We start from the raw sequence: 18,006 nt of genomic DNA on the forward strand, positions 1-18,006 counted from the left end.
CTACCCCAATTAGCAATGAACTCTTCTCAGCTGCGGTCAATCATACAACAGTAATTATGATAGGCTGATCAACTGAGAATGAAGACGATGGTGGCAGTTAAATGTTAGAACGTCCAGTAAAATATTTTAAATATGTCTTCTAATGTTAGAAGCAGTACAGCAGAAAGTGATTATCTGGAATTTTCTAGACAGGGCAGTTATTTTCCAGGACATGTACAGCGCTGTATGGCATCTCCCAGGAGGCCCACAAGCACTGTAGCACATCTCTAGCCAGTGATTATCAATCAACAATATGATGAAATAAAGTAACAATTTAAAATAAAACCACTGCACACATAAACAAGAAAATCAGATGGAGGAAGGTACAACCAAGAAAAGGCACTTTCAGAGGACTATTCATCTGAGGACCTACCTATCTGAGACAGCTGCCCTGATTTAATTAAAGATATTATTTTAAACTAGTTCAAAAGGCTGTGAAATCACTTTTGATTTAAGAGTGGTTTATTTTGGTTTAGTTTAAATACATTCCTAGTCCATTTAAACAAAAACCTAAATAAATCTGGTTTAAACTGACTAAGAATAGTGTTAAGATAATTCTTAATCAGCAAAATAAGAATGACCACACAAGGGTTTGCATTGGTTTAACTAAACTGTTTTTGTGCAGACAACACCTGAGAATATTCTTTAGTGAATACGGAGAAGTGTCTTGCAGCATAGGCACTGACTCCATAGGTGCTCCAGCCCTGGAGAACCCACTGGCAGCCCCCCATCAGCTCCCCCCGCATCCTCTGCAGTGCCTCCCGGCAGGCCCCACAGATCACTGCCTCCCCCTCTCTCTCCCCCCCATCCTGCCCGCAGTGAACAGCTGTTTCGTGGTGTGCAGGAGACTAGGGGGGGGTGAGGAGCGAGAACACAGGGTACTTGGGGGAGTGGGCGGAAGAGGTGAGGTGAAGGTGGGGTCTTGGGGGGAGGGTTGAGGGCGGGACCTGGAGCAGAGACGTGAGTTGAGAACCTCTCGGTACTTTGGAAAGTCAGTGCCTCTGCCCTGTAGAAACATTAATGATATCTCACAACCATCATATAAGGTACATAAGGGCTGTATTGTAATTTTCATCTGACAATGAAAAAATGGAGGCAAGGAGGAACTTGCCTGAGTCAACTGAGCAAGTCAGAATCAGGAACAGACAGGGCGCCTCTAAGTAGTAAACACAGTCCCACCACATATATATCAACATAATTTAGAGCAACTGATTGCCACTGAAACAAAACTGAGGTCTATGTAGAAACTGTTTATAGGCAGAGCTGATGGTGACACCTATAGTTAAGGTTGCCTGAGACCTACCACAAAAAGTGCTTGTTTTCAGTTGCTTACAATTTTGCCAAACTTTAATAATTTATTCTGAAATTTTACATGCTATGTGTCAACTTCACCCTGAGTGTTTTTGAATAGTTTCAACAAAACCAAATTCAAGAACAAAATTGTGGGGATACTGAGTTTGGGGAGGGAGGGAAAAGATGGGGAGAAAAAACACAGGAATCGGGGAAGATGAGTAGAGTTGGGATAGGCTGAGGAAAACAAGATATAGAAGAAGTCGGGGTTTGGGGAAGGCCAAGAGACAGGGGCAGAAGGTTCTGAAACCTCTAGAGCACATTCCCCTCCAGAACCTGGAATGGAATCCAGGATTCTGGAGTCTCTACAGTCCTCTGATGTAAAACTCACTGGCCAAATATGTTTCATTCCCTACTGGCCCAGATAGACACTAACAGCTTATTACTGCTACCAGTCAGTCCATTAGTTCAAGTAGCAGAGATCTGTGCTGTGGATCTAAAGGTCCCAACCTAGCTGATGATACACATGGGAATCAGTATGGTTCCACATTATAAAACTTCTGCTTTTTCAGTTTGCTGATTTGAAAATTTAGAAGATGGCATTTTAACAAAACATGTGAACAGTATGGTTGCAAAGTCAAACACTCAAACATTCCCAAATGCCAGAATTAAAAATGCCTGTGCATATGCATTATGATACAGTCTTTAGCTGCATAATCACACACTATTTCTTCCACAGAACCTATGCTTCATTCATTCAGTGCACAGGATAGATGGACCATGCTCAGCGAATGACTCAGGGGTGTATTGTGAAGGAAGCTGTAGTCTGTAGAACCCCTACCTTATCTGTTGATGAAACTGAAAGATTTACAGTGCATGAGACAAGGCACTGCAGATAGAGAAAGGACGGTCTCAAGTTTGAGGCATTTTAATATGCTGGAGACCAGGATTCTATCCCTGCCTCTCCCACAAAGTTCCTGTCATGCTGGACAAACCACTTGAACCAAACTTTTCATGTGGTTCTCAACCCATTTACCAGTGTGGGCCACATATGCAGCTCTTTATGTGTTATGTGGGCCACATCATACAATATATATACTACACATATATATGCCCATAAAGATGTCTTATGGGCCACAGCTGTATGCTGATTGGGCCGCAAGCGGCCCGCAGGTTGAGGACCACTGAGAAAGAGGGTTTATATTACACACAGTTTAAAAAAAAAAAAAACTTTTTCCTAGTGGATGCACCACAGAGTTGCACCACTTTAACTTAAGATGTGATTTTGAAATGATATACTTAAACTAGTGCAAAAGACTGGATGGACATTCTTATTTTCCTTTAAACTTGGCTTATTTGGATTTAGTTTAGGTCTTGTCTACACTGAAAAGTTTACCACTTCAATGATGTCAGCATAATAAAAACAGTAAAATCTCGCTAGTATAGGCACAGTTATACTGGTATAAAAGTGCTTATATACTATACTGTTTCATATAGATATAACTGTGTCTCTGCTTTTAAAGACATAGCTTTTTTCACAAAAAATATTATATCCGTACCAAACTTAGCTCTGCCTATAAAACCTGTAAAGGTAGACTGAGCTTTATTGTTTAGGAATATGTTTAAACGAACCTGAAATAAGCAACTCTTAAACTGAAATAAAAGTGTTCACACAGGTTTCACTGGTTTAACTAAACCATTCTAATTACATTGGTACAAGTGTATAAGCAGACATGGCCTCAGCTAATGTCAGTGAGATGGGCAGCAAGCAGGTTAGGAAAAGCAAGGACAAGTTGATTTGATTACGTTTCATGATTTTCTAAACTATTCCTAGAAAAAGACCAAGAGGAAAAAAAGAGTTCCAAAGTCTGAAGTTGACTGAACTCCAGACTATTATTAAACAACTATCCTTTTTTAAAATGGGGCTGAAAGGAAGAATGCCATTTTTATAAATTAAATTAGAACACTAGGAACAAAAAGGAAGCGTGTTATGACCTATAATCTAACCAAGTATCCTAAACTTTCTATACTTGAATGGGGAATCCCAGTCTTCTAACTTCTAGGCATCTCTATCTTCCCTCCACTTTAAATCCACCACTGATCATATGAAATTTAAGAACAAAAGTGACAACATCCACCCTAATTATAAAACAAAAATGGTTTACCCCAGAAGGAACTCAGAAGTAGAAAGACATGTTTGCCCAACAATAATTTATTTTCACACTTCTAAGTAGGATATTACAAAAGATAGAAAGTAAAAAATTAAGTATGAAATTTCCCTCCTCCTACTTTCCCTTCTCCCCCCTCTACAAAAAGTTTGTGAGTACCTATTTAAAAAAGGAAAACAGAGGAAGAGAGGAATAAATAAATAACAAAGCACAATAAAGAGAATGGATTCCAAGAAGGCAGACTTCAGCAAACTCAGGGAGTTGGTAGGTAAGATCCCATGGGAAACTAGTCTAAGGGGAAAAACAGTTCAAGAGAGTTGGCAGTTTTTCAAAAACACATTATTATAGGCACAAGAGCAAACTCTCCCACTGTGCAGGAAAGACAGGAAGTATGGCAAGAGACCACCCTGGCTTAACCAGGAGATCTTCAATTATCTGAAACTCAAAAAAGAATCCTACAAAAAGTCTAAACTAGGTCAAATTACAAAGGATGAATATAAATAAACAATCCAAGCATGTAGAGACAAAATTAGAAAGGCCAAGGCACAAACAAGATTAAACTAGATAGACATATAAAGGGTAACAGAAAATGTAGAAACGGCAGAAGTGCTAAAAGACTTTTTTGTTTCAGTTTGCACCAAAAAGTTTAGTAGCAATTGGACACCTAACAATGAATGCCAATGAACACGAGGTAGGATCAGAGGCTAAGACAGGGAAAGAAGAAGTTAGAAATCAGATAAGTTAGAGTCTTCAAGTCACCAGGGCCTGATGAAATACATCTTAGAATACTCAAGGAGTTGACTGAGGAGATATCTGAGCCATTAGTGATTATCTTTTAAAAGTCATGTAAAACCCATGAGATTCCACGGGGCAAATATAGTGCTAATTTGTAAAAAGGGGAATAAGGACAACCTGAGGAATTACAGACCATCAGCTTAACTTCAGTACCCAGAAAGATAGTGGAGCAAATAATTAATCAATCACAGGAGATGAAAAGATGATAAGTAACAGTAAGCAACCAAACTAATAGTTTTCCTTGACAGAGTAACAAGCCTTTTGGGGGGAAAAGGGGACAGTAGATGTGGTATATCTTGACTTTAGTAAGGCTTTTGATACTGTCTTACATGACCTTCTCATAAACAAACTAGGGAAATGCAACCTAGATAGAGCTACTATAAGATGAGTGCATGACTGGTTGGAAAACCGTTCCCAGAGAGTAGTTATCGGTGGTTCACCATCAAGCTGGAAGGGCATATCAAGTGGGATCCCACAGGGATCAGTTCTGGGGCCAGTTCTGTTCAATATCTTCATTAATGATTTAGACAACGGCATAGAGAGTACACTTATAAAGTGGATAATACCAAGCTGGGAAGGGTTGCAAGTGCTTTGGAGGATCAGATTAAAATTCAAAGTGATCTGGACAAACTGGAGAAATGGTCTGAAGTAAATAGGATGAAATTCAATAAGGACAAAGGCAAAGTATTCCACTTAGGAAGGATCAATCACTTGCACACATACAAAACGAGAAATGACTCCCCTAGGAAAAAGTACTGCGGAAAGGGATCTGGGGTCAGTAGTGGAACACAAGCTAATTATGAGTCCACAGTGTAACACTGTTGCAAAAAAAATCAAACAAACAGAATTCTGGGATGTATTAGCAGGAGTATTGTTAGCAAGACACGAGATCTACTACATGCGCCTCAACGGGAATACTGTGTCTAGTTCTGGCGCCACATTTCAGAAAAAGATGTGGACAAACTGGGTAAAGTCCAGAGAAAAACAACAAAAATAATGAAAGATCTAGAAAACACGACCTGTGAGGGAAGATTGAAAAAAAATGGGTTTGTTTTGTCTGGAGAAGAGAAGACTGAGATGGGACATGATAACAGTTTTCAAGAACATAACAGGTTGTTACAAGGAGAGAGAAAAATCGTTCCCATTAACCTGAGGCTATAACAAGAAGCAAAAGGGTGGTTTAGCTTGGACATTAGGAAAACTTCCTAACTGCCAGGGTAGTTAAGCACTGAAATAAACTGCATAGGGAGGCTGTGAAATCTTTGTCATTGGGAATTTTTAAGAGCAGGTTAGACAAACACCTGTCAGGGATGGTCTAGAAAATACTTAGTCTGGCTTTGGGTGCAGAGGACTAAACAAGTAACAGATTTGGGTATCAGAAATAGGGGACCTCCCAGTTATACAAACTGCAATATCCAAACAAAATATACATCACAGCTTTGTGATGTTTATTTCCCTTTTATTTTAACCCCAATATCTGTTGTAACACACCATGCCTAGTTATTCCCAAATATGAGGTGAACAAAACTGTGTAAGCCTTAACCAGAGTCTGTCTCCAAACACCTCAAATTTTGAAGCATTTTGAAATCTAAATCAAAATTCTGCCAATTAACCCAGTTACAAACATTAGAGCCCTGTCTATATTAGTGAAATTTTCACTGAAGTAAACCACTCTTGTGTAAAGCCTCTTTACACAAGTGAAGCACATCTACATTAGGAGTTTGCAACAGTACGTAGTTACACAGGTAAAAAATTCTCTAATATACGTTTTAGGAAGCTTAAAATATGCAGTGTTTCCCAGCTTCTTTCACTACATGAGGGATCAGCTATATGCCCAGCCGCTGCTGATGCTTAGAAACCAGAGGTGGACTTACTGCCCCAAGCCACTTTTGAAGTTCTCCTTCTGGTTAATAAGGCTTGGTCTATACTTAAAAAAGTTATGTTGGCATAGCTACGTTGATCAGGGGTTTGAAAAAAACAAACAAACAAAAAACACAACCTGGACCAATGTACTTTTACAGATAAAAACCCCAATGTACACATAGCTATGTCACTGGAAAAGGGCTTTTGTTGATTTAGCTAATACTGTTTGGGAAGGTGGTGTTTCTACACTGACAGAAAAACTCCTGCTGTTGGTGTAGGCTGCATCTAAGCCGAGGGGCGGGGGGAGGGGCTATTTGCACAGCTATGTTGACGTAGCTATGCCAGCATAGGCTGTAGTGTAGATAAATCTTACCTTAGGCCTTTTCTACATTGCCACTTTACAACACAGCAACTTTCTCGCTCAGGGGTGTGAAAAAAACAGCCCCCTGAATGATGTAAGTTTCAGCTCTGTAAAGTGGCAGTGTAGACAGCGCACCAGGGCTGGTAGTCATGCTCCCAGCGCTGGTAGCTACTCCCCTCGTGGGGGTTGTTTTTTTATAGCGCTGGTGCTGTGACTACATAGCCATGTTAAAGTGCTGCCGTGGCAGCGTTTTAGCATTGGTAGTGAAGACATACCCTTAGTGACAAGGTCTCTCCATGGGGGATAGCAGCCCCAGGCTGTAGGTATTTTCACTCTTGCTGCTGCATTCTCATATTACATTTTAACACAGGGGTGAGAATTTCATTATCTCTTTGTGATTAAGTACTTGGTATCACTGTATGAACAGTACATACACAATGTACTGCTAAGCAACAGTCACAAAATGTATCCTCTGTTCTGGAAATTCTGTTTCACGAGTTACTTCCACATTCAAAATACTTACAGAGGTTTATTGCTATCTCCCAAATGTGAAAACAGCCCCTTAAGACTAAAGCCTTCAACATAAATCTGAGCAAAGAACAAGCTGAACAGGCTAGAATACTTATAATAAAACGGGAATGTCTTACTGTTCTACATGAAGACAGCTGCATTTTTTTACTTTTATGTACCTAATATATACAATTTTATAATGATCAAGAGGATAATTCAGTTACCTCACGGAAATCAAATGTGACTTAGAGAAAGAATGGTCCAATGGTTAAGGGACTAGCCCAACACTTGGGAGACCTGGGAGACTTCCTTGGGCAAGTTACTTAGGACCTGATTTTAAAGGTATTTGGGGACTGCTATGCTTGACCCTCAATGGGATTTTGCCTCCCAAGTGCCTAAATCCCTTTAAAAATTATATTTAGGCTCCTAAATCAGTTAGGCACTTCAATGCTGAACAAAACTACATCTAAATATCTTTACAAATATTGGCCCAGTCTCTCTGTGTCTGAGTTCCCCACTGGTGAAATGGGAATAGCAGCACTGCCCTACACAAGGGTATTGTGAGGACAAATACATTAAAGATTGTGAGGTGCTCAGATACTACGGTGATGGGGATCACAAAGAGAATCTCAGTTACTGATATGCTGTCATTTTATGTACTGAATGAATTTAAGAGTGGACAGTTCTGCCAGACTTAAAGGTGAAACCAAATTTTGACCTATTTGCTGGTCATGCAATTGTTCGTGTGAGAAAGCGTGAGAAAGGTTGTTGAAGGATCAGTTTTCTCTCCCAACTGCTTTTTAAAACAAGAAATTCAGGTTTGGTCACCTGAAAGAATCTCTAGTTGCCAGAGAACCAGTGAAATTAAATCGCCAACAAGAGAATGAAAGTAGAGCAACTGAGAGGGAAAGAGAGTCAGAATGGGAAGTGGGAATGAAAACGACTAATTTGGCAAGTTTTAGACTTCTTTCCTAGACACTTGTAATTATACTGATTTTCACACACATACACAGAAACAAAAACTACAGGGGAGTAGTAGTTAGTGCTACTTCAGAAAACTAATTCATAAATTAATTATCTGACTAAATAAATCAATTCTTCCAATTCTTAGATCATTTCCATTCTTCTCTGAATTTCATCTAATTTTGAGTGTGCTCTCATCAGTGAAAGATGCTATCTTAAGAATCCTGGACATGGAAGCCCTCTGTCCACAAAACAAACACAGTATAAGTAGCACTAACTCAAGCTCCCTACTGCTTCATCCTAATACTGAGAGAACTTCTTACAGGTAAAGAGGTAGTTCAGGTTGTATGCGCATTTAATCCTCTAAATGTTGAATTAGTAGGAATCAGAAGAGTTCATTTTGCCTTTGTAAAATACAAAGCGTGTCATGTCGTGAGTCTAGTTCCTTGGATTTTTCACAAACACTTGCCATGCTTGTGAATACATAAAGTACCATATAATCCAAAATCTCGTGTATTCCTATGCTTTTGTGAAGAAAGACAAAGGAGGCTAGTAGTTAGTTATAAGGGTCTCTTCAATTTAGGCCATGGTTGTCACAGGTCTGGCCTGATACTGGGCAATGGTTATGATCCTTGAGGAGCCATTCAGCTGTTGTAATAAAGCCTCACGCTTAACTAGCACAGTTCTTCCTATAAGGAACAGAGCACAAACTTCATTTAGATGGCCAAGCAGCGTAGGGACCTAGATGATGCTAGAGCTTGTGGATTCAAATCCTCATGTGGCTGGGTTCAAAAGGTAATTTTCTTCCCAGATTATAACAACTTTAATGAGATCCCCTTGTATTTTGCAGTGGAGGAATAAGGGTCAAGATCTCTCAGCATCCTGGACCTTACCGCTTATTTAAAAACACTTATCTTGATGATATTACATTTCCCTACACTAAATTACTGACAGAGTTTAACTCCTTTACTACTTAAGACTGCTTGCAGAGGCTGAGGTCACTGAATAAACAGAACTAAATGTTATAATGAACTGCTCAAAGAAAGACACCTATGTATTTGTTACTCCTGAGGGCACTCTGCGTCAAAAAATTAAAAATTCTGCACACAATATTTTTAAATTCTGCAAATTTTATTCGTCAAATAAATGCCGATGCTCCAGCATGGCATTAGGGAGCACAGGCCACTGGCTGCACAGAGGTGGGAGATGGTTGTGCAGCTCCCATCCCAGGACATCGACTCAGCAGTGAGGCTGTATCCAACCGTGACACAGTGCAAGGACCAGGCCTGCCCCAGAAATACCCTAGGGCCCCGCCTCTCCATACCAGGTACACCAGGTCCAAATGGGGAGGGGCTTAGTGTGGGGGGGATCCAAGCGTGGGTTGAGAAGGTTCTGTGTGGGCCAATGTGTGTGTGGGTGGCTCAGTGGAGGATCCGGATGTGGGTGGAGGAGGAGAATCTGGATGCACAGGGGCCTGTTGGGGGGTTCTGGGTGCAACGGTAATGGAACTCTGCAGGGGGTCCAGGTGAAAGTCGCTGGGGTTCAGCCGGGGGTGGGGAAGGGTCTGGGGGGGGGCTCAGTAGGGGGTCCAGATGCTGGGGGAGGGGGCTTAGTGGAGTGGCGACCCAGATACAGCTGGCTGGGGCTCCGTGGGATGGGGATCTGGGTGCAGGTGGCTCGTTGGGGTGGTGCAGGAGGTGTGGGATTCTGAGTGCAAGGAGGTGTGAGGCTCAGAGGGAGGGTCTGACTATGAGAGGGTCCGGATACATGGGAGCTGGGTGGAGGGGGAGCAGCTCCCTGCCCAGGGATCCCCCCCCGCAGCTGAGAAGTGATGGGTACAGAAAGTGGGGGGGGGGTCTGCAGAGCTTCCTGCATCTGGGGGAGAAATCTGGGGGTGGGTCTGATCCAGCCCCAGATGTCATGCAGGGGAAGAGGAAGTCCCGTCCTCCCCAGCCCAGCCAGGACTAGCAGCTGATACTGGCACAGGGTAGGAGCCACTAGCCAGGTCTTCCCCAGTACTGCCCTCTGCCAGCTGCCCTGAGCACCTGAAACAAACTGTTGGGCAGGGTCGCATGACTGCTCTTGTGGCTTCCTTTTGCTTCCCCATCAGAAAGCCACAGAAGCAAAGAAATCTGCCGGGGACATAAATTCTGCACATGAGCAGTGGCGCAGAATCCCCCCAGGAATAATTTGTGGAGTGTTTTCTCATCTCAATTAGCTTGTCTGTCTACATAGTTTCAGTGCCCATCACTATAATATCTGGAAGCTGAGTCTTAGATTGCTTCTATATTTTGCTAAGTAGCCTGAAAAAGGCACTACAGACCCTTCAAAATGCAAGGAAATCTTGTCCAGTTAGGCAACACTTTTTAAATTAGCCAATACTGCCAAGAACTACTGATTTGATATCACTAGTTTCCATTTCACACAAAAACTCTTTGTTACAAAGAGAAAATGAGTTCTACAGAAAGTTGAAATAACATTTTAAAATTCATATACTACAAATATCCATTAAGTTCTCCCAAAAGATGTGTTTGGTTTCCTGATAAAGTTTTCTGCTATTAATATTTAGCAATAATAGATGGGTAATTATACCCTCTTAACAAGAGCTTACACTGCAAACATCAGTTACTTTAGTCTTCTACATAAAAGTAGTATTACTGATCAAAGGTATTTTTGTTTAAATATAACAGTTATAATACATTTTCTGTCTCCACCCAGGACAGGAGGGTCTGTGATTCTCCACAGCTGCCCGTACGGCTTCTACCATGGCTGGGCTGCAGTCCCCCAGCTGGAACTGGGTCCAAGTAAGAGCTGTGTGAGAGTAGCTTTGGGGAGTCGGGGACCCTCCTGCCCTGGGTGGTGATGGGGGGGGCCCATGGGCAGCTCCTGACCCCCCCTGAATCCTGGACAGGTGGACGGTCCACTGCACAGGCGCCAACTTTCCTTGGAGCCGGTGGGAGCTCATGCTCCCCTGGCTCAACTCCGTCACTCCCTGACCCTATTGGACCCCTCCCCAAATCCATGCTCTGGCCCCACCTCTTCCCTGAGTGCACTGCATTCCCGCTCTTCCAGCTCTTTCACGGCACAAGTGCTGGGAGGGAGGGGGGAGAAGCAAGACATGGCAGCACGCTCAAGGGAGGAGGGCAGGAGGCAAAGGTGAGGGGGGGGGAGCTGCCAATGGGTGCAGAGCACCCACCAATTTTTCCCAGGGGATTCTCCAGCCCCAGAGCACCCATGGAGTCAGTGCCTATGGTCCACAGTGACCCACAACTGCCTGGGCTCCCCTGGCCTGACTCCAGCAGCCAACCGGGCCGGGGTGGGTGGCCAGCCAGGGCCTTCAGGAAGAAGAGGAGAGGAAGGGGGTGGGGCCTCTGTGGAAAAGTGGAAGGGCCCTGGCCCCATTATTCTCCATCTCTCAACTGCTTCACACTTATCTGTTCCCCACCTCCTCCTCCAGCTCACCTCCTCACACCAGTCAAGACAAAACAGTCATACTTTAGAACCAAAACTTGACCATGTTAGCACATTCAAAAGTAGAATTGGTTTGTCTTTTAGGTCACATCCACACTAGCACTTATGTCGGCAAAACTTTTGTTGCTCAGAGGTGTGAAAAAACACCCCCGAGTGACATAACTTTTGCCAGTATAAGTGTTTGTGGGCACAGCGCTATGTCGAAGGGGCACGCTCTCCCACCGACATAGCTACTGCCATTCATTGAGATGATTTTATTATGTCAACAGGAAAGCTATCACCTGTTGGCATAACGTAGCTATACCACCGTAAGCTTGTAATTGTACACATGGCCTAAGAGGATTTTACTGAGCTAGAGCTAGGAAACATATCTAGTCTGGGATTTAAAGGTGTGATGTCATATCAAGGTCACAGGATTTGTCTATGCAGGAAAGTAAACTTGAATGTAGGTAGGGAGTGAATTTAAACAAAAGGTCACAGGATTTGTCTAGGCAGGAAAGTAAATTTGAATGTAGGTAGGGAGTGAATTTAAACAGAAAAACTATTCCTGATTAATTCCCTATGTGGGCATTCTGATTCTGAAATAGTTTTACTAGTCTTAACCAGGAATAGCTATTCCAGATTAACTCCTCATGTAGAGGAACCCTTAAACCAGTGTAAAAGACTGTATGGACACTCTTATTTTGGTTTAAACCAGTTTTATTTCAGTTTAGCATAAACTGATTTAGGGTATGTCTTCACTAGCAGCGCTTTAATGTGGCCGTGTAGTTGCGGCACCAGTGCTGGAAGAGGGCTCTCCCAGCACTGTAAAAAACCCACCCCCACGAGGGGAGTGGCTCCCAGCACTGGTGCACTCTCTACACTGTTACTTTACAGCGCTGAAACTTGCAGCACTCAGACGGGTGTTTTTACACACCCAAGTGAGAAAGCTGCAGCACTATAAAGTGGCAGTGTAGACAAGGCCTTAGATTATGCTAAATCAAAATAAACCATTCTTAGGCAGGTCTAAACTACCACTGCTTTACCAATCAGGGGCGTGTGCAGGAATTTAAACTTGACCCCTTTTGGTGGGGGCACAGAAGCTCCCTGTTCCTCCTCCCCAGCCAGGAAGGAGCTCGGTCTTCTCTCCCTCCATCCGGCCCCAACCCCGGCAGTTCAGTCTTCCCTCCCTCCATCCGGCCCCAACCCTGGCAGGAGCTCATCGCTCGATCTTCCCTGTCTCCAAGGCCCTAGGGGCAGAGAAGCTCTATGCCCCCACTTGCCCCCACTTGCGCATGTCCCTGTTGCAAATACAGGTATACCTGCATAGTATACCAGCAAAGCTCTCCTAGCATGGATGCACTTTATACCAGAAAAACTGTCTGATAAAGTAGACCTTGTTTATGCTACAGAGTTTTGTCGACACAAGTTATGCTGACATACAGCCACTGCTGTAATTAAACCATTGTACTGATGCAGCTGGCTGTAAAATTGCTCATGCAGACACTCCCTGCCAATGGGAGAGAGGTCTCTCATCGACATAACTAAACTACCTCCAACGAGTGGCCATAGCTCTGTTGGAGGGAAAGCATCTCCTGCCAACACAGCACTGTCCACACTGGCGCTTCTGTCGGTGTAACTTATGTGGCTCAGAGGGGTGGTTTTTTCCACACCCCTGAGCAAAGTTAAGTTATACCCACAAAAGTACTAGGGACATGGCCTAACTGCCACCAAGGGAAACTGACCAGCATAGCTATAATGGAATAACAGCTGGTCAATCTCCCAATTTAGACTAGCGCTAAAACATAAAGCCAAATTCTCTGTAAGATTAACATCAGAACAGTAGAAAATAATAGGTAGAGAAAATAAGCCAAAATCAAACAAGAATACGCAGCAGTTTTAGAATCTCGTCACAATTTTTGCTGCTTTCTACAAATGCTAAGGGTTTTTTAATGTAGTCATCTTTTCTATTGTGAAAATACAACTGCCACGTGAAATGACAAAGAAACCAATCTCCAACCAAATACTGGGAAGTGGGAACTTGCCACCCTCTCACCCCATTCATCGTAATGAGGTATGACCAGCAGAGACTAACAATTTAAATGTTAATATTATGAAGCAGTAGATATTTCTGCTGGCTATTTTTTTACTTTGATTTTAATTTTTTCTTTTTAAATGCAGCAAGACAAGGCTAATTCAACATTAAAATTCTGCAGTTAAATTATTAAAAAGTCATGGAATGAAAAGGTTAACTTATCAGCAGTCTCATGGTTTCTTCACAGGCTATGTCTTCACTGGCAAAAAGGTGTGTTTTTACAGCAAGATAAATAATATATATTAGTTCTCTCATTGTAAAAAACCACACCAGAAGAGACAGCCACAAAGGGCTTGATTACACACAGAAGGTACAGTTTAACTTCAACTGATTCATAAACTACTTTAGTTAAGCAGACGCAAATCTCTATGTGGACACTCCTAATACTTTGTCTTGCACCAAATTTATCTTACCCTACAGGTGATAACTGTTCACAAAAGCCTGTTCAGTTCAGCCTCACTTGTGTTAACAACACTGGGAATCCTGGTGGAGACAGGGCATTGACTCTGGCCACTGTTTTAAGTGCTACAGACCTGATCTCAGCAGGGTTAGATGACAGTGCTTAAAATGCGGGCACTCCATATACAGCAGGGCCAGGTTTTTTTTTAAAAGGTACATTATTTAGGTCCTGAACTTAAAAATCCTGGCCCTACAGCTCTCCAAAAGCTGAACTGTTAGCAGCAATGAAAAGAAACAAAAATTAGGAAAATTCGCTAGTGAAGACCAGACCTAACACTACCATTATCTCAGGTGTAGAATCATGTTGGCCCATCCAAACTCCCAATTTTATATTATATATATATTATTATATAAAATAAAAAAATAAAAAAAAACATGGATGGCCTGAGCCAGGGTTTCAAAATCCAGTTCAAAATCCATAGGGCAGTCAGATACTACAGGGATGGAGATTTTCAGTTCTCCAGAATTCTGCAGCCTGCCCTGGCTTCCTGTCAGGATAACCAATGCATATTGTAGAGGTTCTGGAAATTATTCATGCTCATGAGACCAATTTTTGTAGAAAGGGCAAATTTCATGTTCCCTGTTTATTTTTAGTGAAGTTATGATTAAGCATTTGTGGGACACGCTGACATCTTTTCTTTTTTAATCCCTTTTTGCCATTCCAAATTTAAGATGACTTCCAAGGGAAACCAGGCTTGGTGAGCAGGGAAGATCACAAGAAGCTGACACATCTTGAGAGTCTGGATCAAATTTTGATTACTGGAAGATCATAAGTCAAAAGGAAATTGATGTTCTCAGCCACAATGTATTCAGAATATTATACCTGATAAAACCAGGGGATAATCCATAGCCCAATTCAAATACAATATTAAAAAAACCCCAAAGAATTAGATAAGAGATTTTTCCATTAATTAAGCCAATATGCATTTAAGAATTCATGTTTTCAGATTAGTTAGTTGCATTACAGATCACAGATTGCACTGCTGATTTTATAAGAAGAATTCCAATTCCCTCCTGTGCTCTGGAATACAGATAAAGTACACTTTTCCTTACTCACCTTTGGATCGAGTGGAGATATCCATCCCCTCCACCACCTCCTGCTCTGCCTTTATTTCCTCTTCAGCCAAGCTGCAGGAGTTAGAAAGAAATTTAGAATATATTATTTTCATATTTAGGTTCATGCATAAAAGCTTGAAGTGACACTGTCAAACACTTATGGCCAGAAATTTAATATAACTTTAAAGGTCCATTCTCAAGTGGAGTATACACTATCTGAACACAGAGGAATTTATCTTGCCTCTGATACACAGGGTATATACCCAAATTTCATTCATTAATTTTAATGTGTGCGTTAGTCTTCCATCATCTATGGGAGATTATTTATATAGCATCATAAATGTGAATGATACTTGATAGACAAGTAGGTGACAGGCCTCCTGTCTCAAGCAGTTTATAATCTAAGGTCCAAATCCTATAAACTGTATGGACAGACTCCTGCATATGTTAGCACCTCACTAACTTCACAGAGTGAAGAAATCTTTCTCTGCAGAACATCTTGCAGGATTAGGGCCTAACACGTAATTTTACAGACAAGGATTAAAATTTAAGATTTTAAATTAAGCTCTACAATCTGAAAAAAATCAATTGCGTAATTCACCTCCATGCAACTCTATCAATAATAGCAATGGCAGGAAATATAGTGTAGACAGAATACAGGTGTTTTTACCACCATTTCATTCATCCCTACCCAGGCACTTCTACAGTATTCAGAGTAAGATAAGATGACAAGGCATGACAAAGTAGTACAAACACCTCTGACCTGCCTGCATTATAACTTCCACACTGGTATCACTAATGGAGAAATATGAATCTAAATTTTGCCAGTTTAGATGAAGCTGTGGAAGGAAGGTAATTAATAAGACCACCCAGTTGCACAAAACCTCCAGTTTTGAGATTTGGCTGTTGTGTACAGACAAAGCAAGGAAAAATCCTAATAAATACATTTTCAAGATATTGCTGTGCAGCTGGAAGTCAGCAGACTAAAACACGATCCAAGATTTTGAAAACTGTGCTCATTTAAATCCATCTAGCACTGAAAACAATGTTGTACACTACCACCACCAACATGCGTGGTATGAGTGCTTTGCTTTTCTGTAGGAAACGCTGTATTTGTTTTCCCCCCACCCCTCTCTCTTTTTAATAAGATTAATCTTTTAAAGCGCCCCCACCAAACTGGAACAAGAAGCATATTGTGTATAATACTGTGAAGATATAACAACAGGTGCTATTTCTATCACTATTATATTTACATTATTATACACAATATGCTTCTTATTCCAATTTGGTGGTGGCATGCCAGTATGGGAATAAGGTGGTGATCTCTGCTTTCAAAAAGATAGATCCAGGTTCAAATTTGCATTGGGCCATGTGAATCTTTAATAGTCTCAGTCAAATTTCCCATGGGCATTTGTCCAGATCACAAAACCTACATACAATTTGGCATAACAGGAAAAAAGAAAGGCAGTGGCGGGCCACTGTAAGTCAGACCTGTCTCCTGTCCACACTAAAATCTCAGCTTCTCTCTGATTAGCAGCTACAGTATCTAGACATCAGCTCGGGCTTAACGGGGCTAAAACGGAGCACTTAATTTTCACCCCCTCACCTCCAACCTGCTCTGCTATCTTCTTTCTCCATCACTGTGGACACCACCACCATCATGTATGTCACTCAGCCTGTATTCTGCACATTTTATTCAATTCAGGGTATGGCTACACTTGCAGCCGTACAGCACTGCAGGTACTCCACCTCCTAGTGGGGATTAGTTTATAGTGCTGGGAGCCATGCTCCCAGTGCTGGGGCAGTGTTTACACTGGCACTTTACAGTGCTGCAACTTTCTTGCTCAGGGGTGTGAAAAAACACACCCCTGAGCACAGCAAGTTACAGCACTGCAAAGCGCCAGTGAGGCCAAGGCCTCAGACCTCTCTGTAGATCATTGCATCCAGGCTTTGTCTTTCAATCTTGACCATTCTTTCTGTCTAATGTTTCTAAGAAAAGGCCTTTCAATTCCATCCACACAACTAAAACTCTCATCCAGGCTCTCATCATCTTGCATCTGAATTACTTTAATATCCTTTTTTCAGGCCTTGCCAAGCGCAATCTTGCTCATTCATATCCTCAGAACGTCATTGCAAAGATCATTTTCCTAGCTCACCTCTTTGATTGCATCACTCCTCTTTGTATCACTTCACTTGTCCCTACTTTTCTACCACATCAAACAGAAGCTATTTGTCTTCACTTTCAAGGCCCATCACAGCCTACCCCACTCTACCTATCATCTCTTTCAGTACTGAAATGTCAACTGTCGCCTCTGATTGGTCCATAATAGCTTCTATTACCTACATGTTAAATGTTCAAATATGCACCTTCATGCTTTCTCACATGCTGCCCCTCAGGACTGGAAGAAGCTTCCCATAAACATCTACAAAGCTATCTCATTATCCTCCTTCAAATCCTTCCTTAAAACAACCTTCTTCCACGATGCCAACAAAAAAACTTGGCAATGGTTAGACCACAGTTGTACTGAGGTCAATGCCTACCATGTTGACAAATACTGTCTCTTTGTTTCATTGTACTCTCCCATCAGTCTGTCTGCATCCATCTATTGCAGAGGTGGGCGAACTATGGCCTGCGGGCCACAAACGGCCACAGGACCATCTTGCCCAGGTCTTGAGCTCCCGGCCAGGGAGGCTAGCCCCCAGCCGGGGAGGCTAGCCCCCAGCCCCACCCCTCCTGTCCCCCCTTCCCTGCAGCTTCAGTTCGCCGTGCCACCAGCACTCTGGGCAGTGAGGCTGTCTCTGGCCGTGTGGCGCAGCTGCCAGTCCTGCTGCTGCTGAGTGACATGGTAGGAGGGCGGGGGGGGGGGGGTGTGTGGATAAGGGGCAGGAGGTCCTGGGGGGTAGTCAGGGAACAGGAAGCAGGGGGTGGTTGGATGGGGCAGAGGTTCTGGGGGGGG

General features: G+C 42.4%; 1 protein-coding gene across 9 annotated transcripts in view; it reads right to left on the bottom strand.

Moving 5' to 3' along the window:
• Positions 1 to 18,006, bottom strand: part of ZMYND8 (zinc finger MYND-type containing 8) — a 133,801-nt gene that overhangs the window by 72,989 nt on the left and 42,806 nt on the right. For all 9 annotated transcript variants that reach the window (XM_050917267.1, XM_050917263.1, XM_050917264.1 and 6 more), the window contains one exon: positions 15,051 to 15,121. In XM_050917267.1, the coding sequence (XP_050773224.1) occupies positions 15,051 to 15,121 (71 nt within the window). The remainder of the gene's footprint in view (positions 1 to 15,050; positions 15,122 to 18,006) is intronic.

This window comes from Gopherus flavomarginatus, chromosome 11, assembly GCF_025201925.1.
Source record: "Gopherus flavomarginatus isolate rGopFla2 chromosome 11, rGopFla2.mat.asm, whole genome shotgun sequence".
Lineage (NCBI taxonomy): Eukaryota > Metazoa > Chordata > Testudines > Testudinidae > Gopherus > Gopherus flavomarginatus.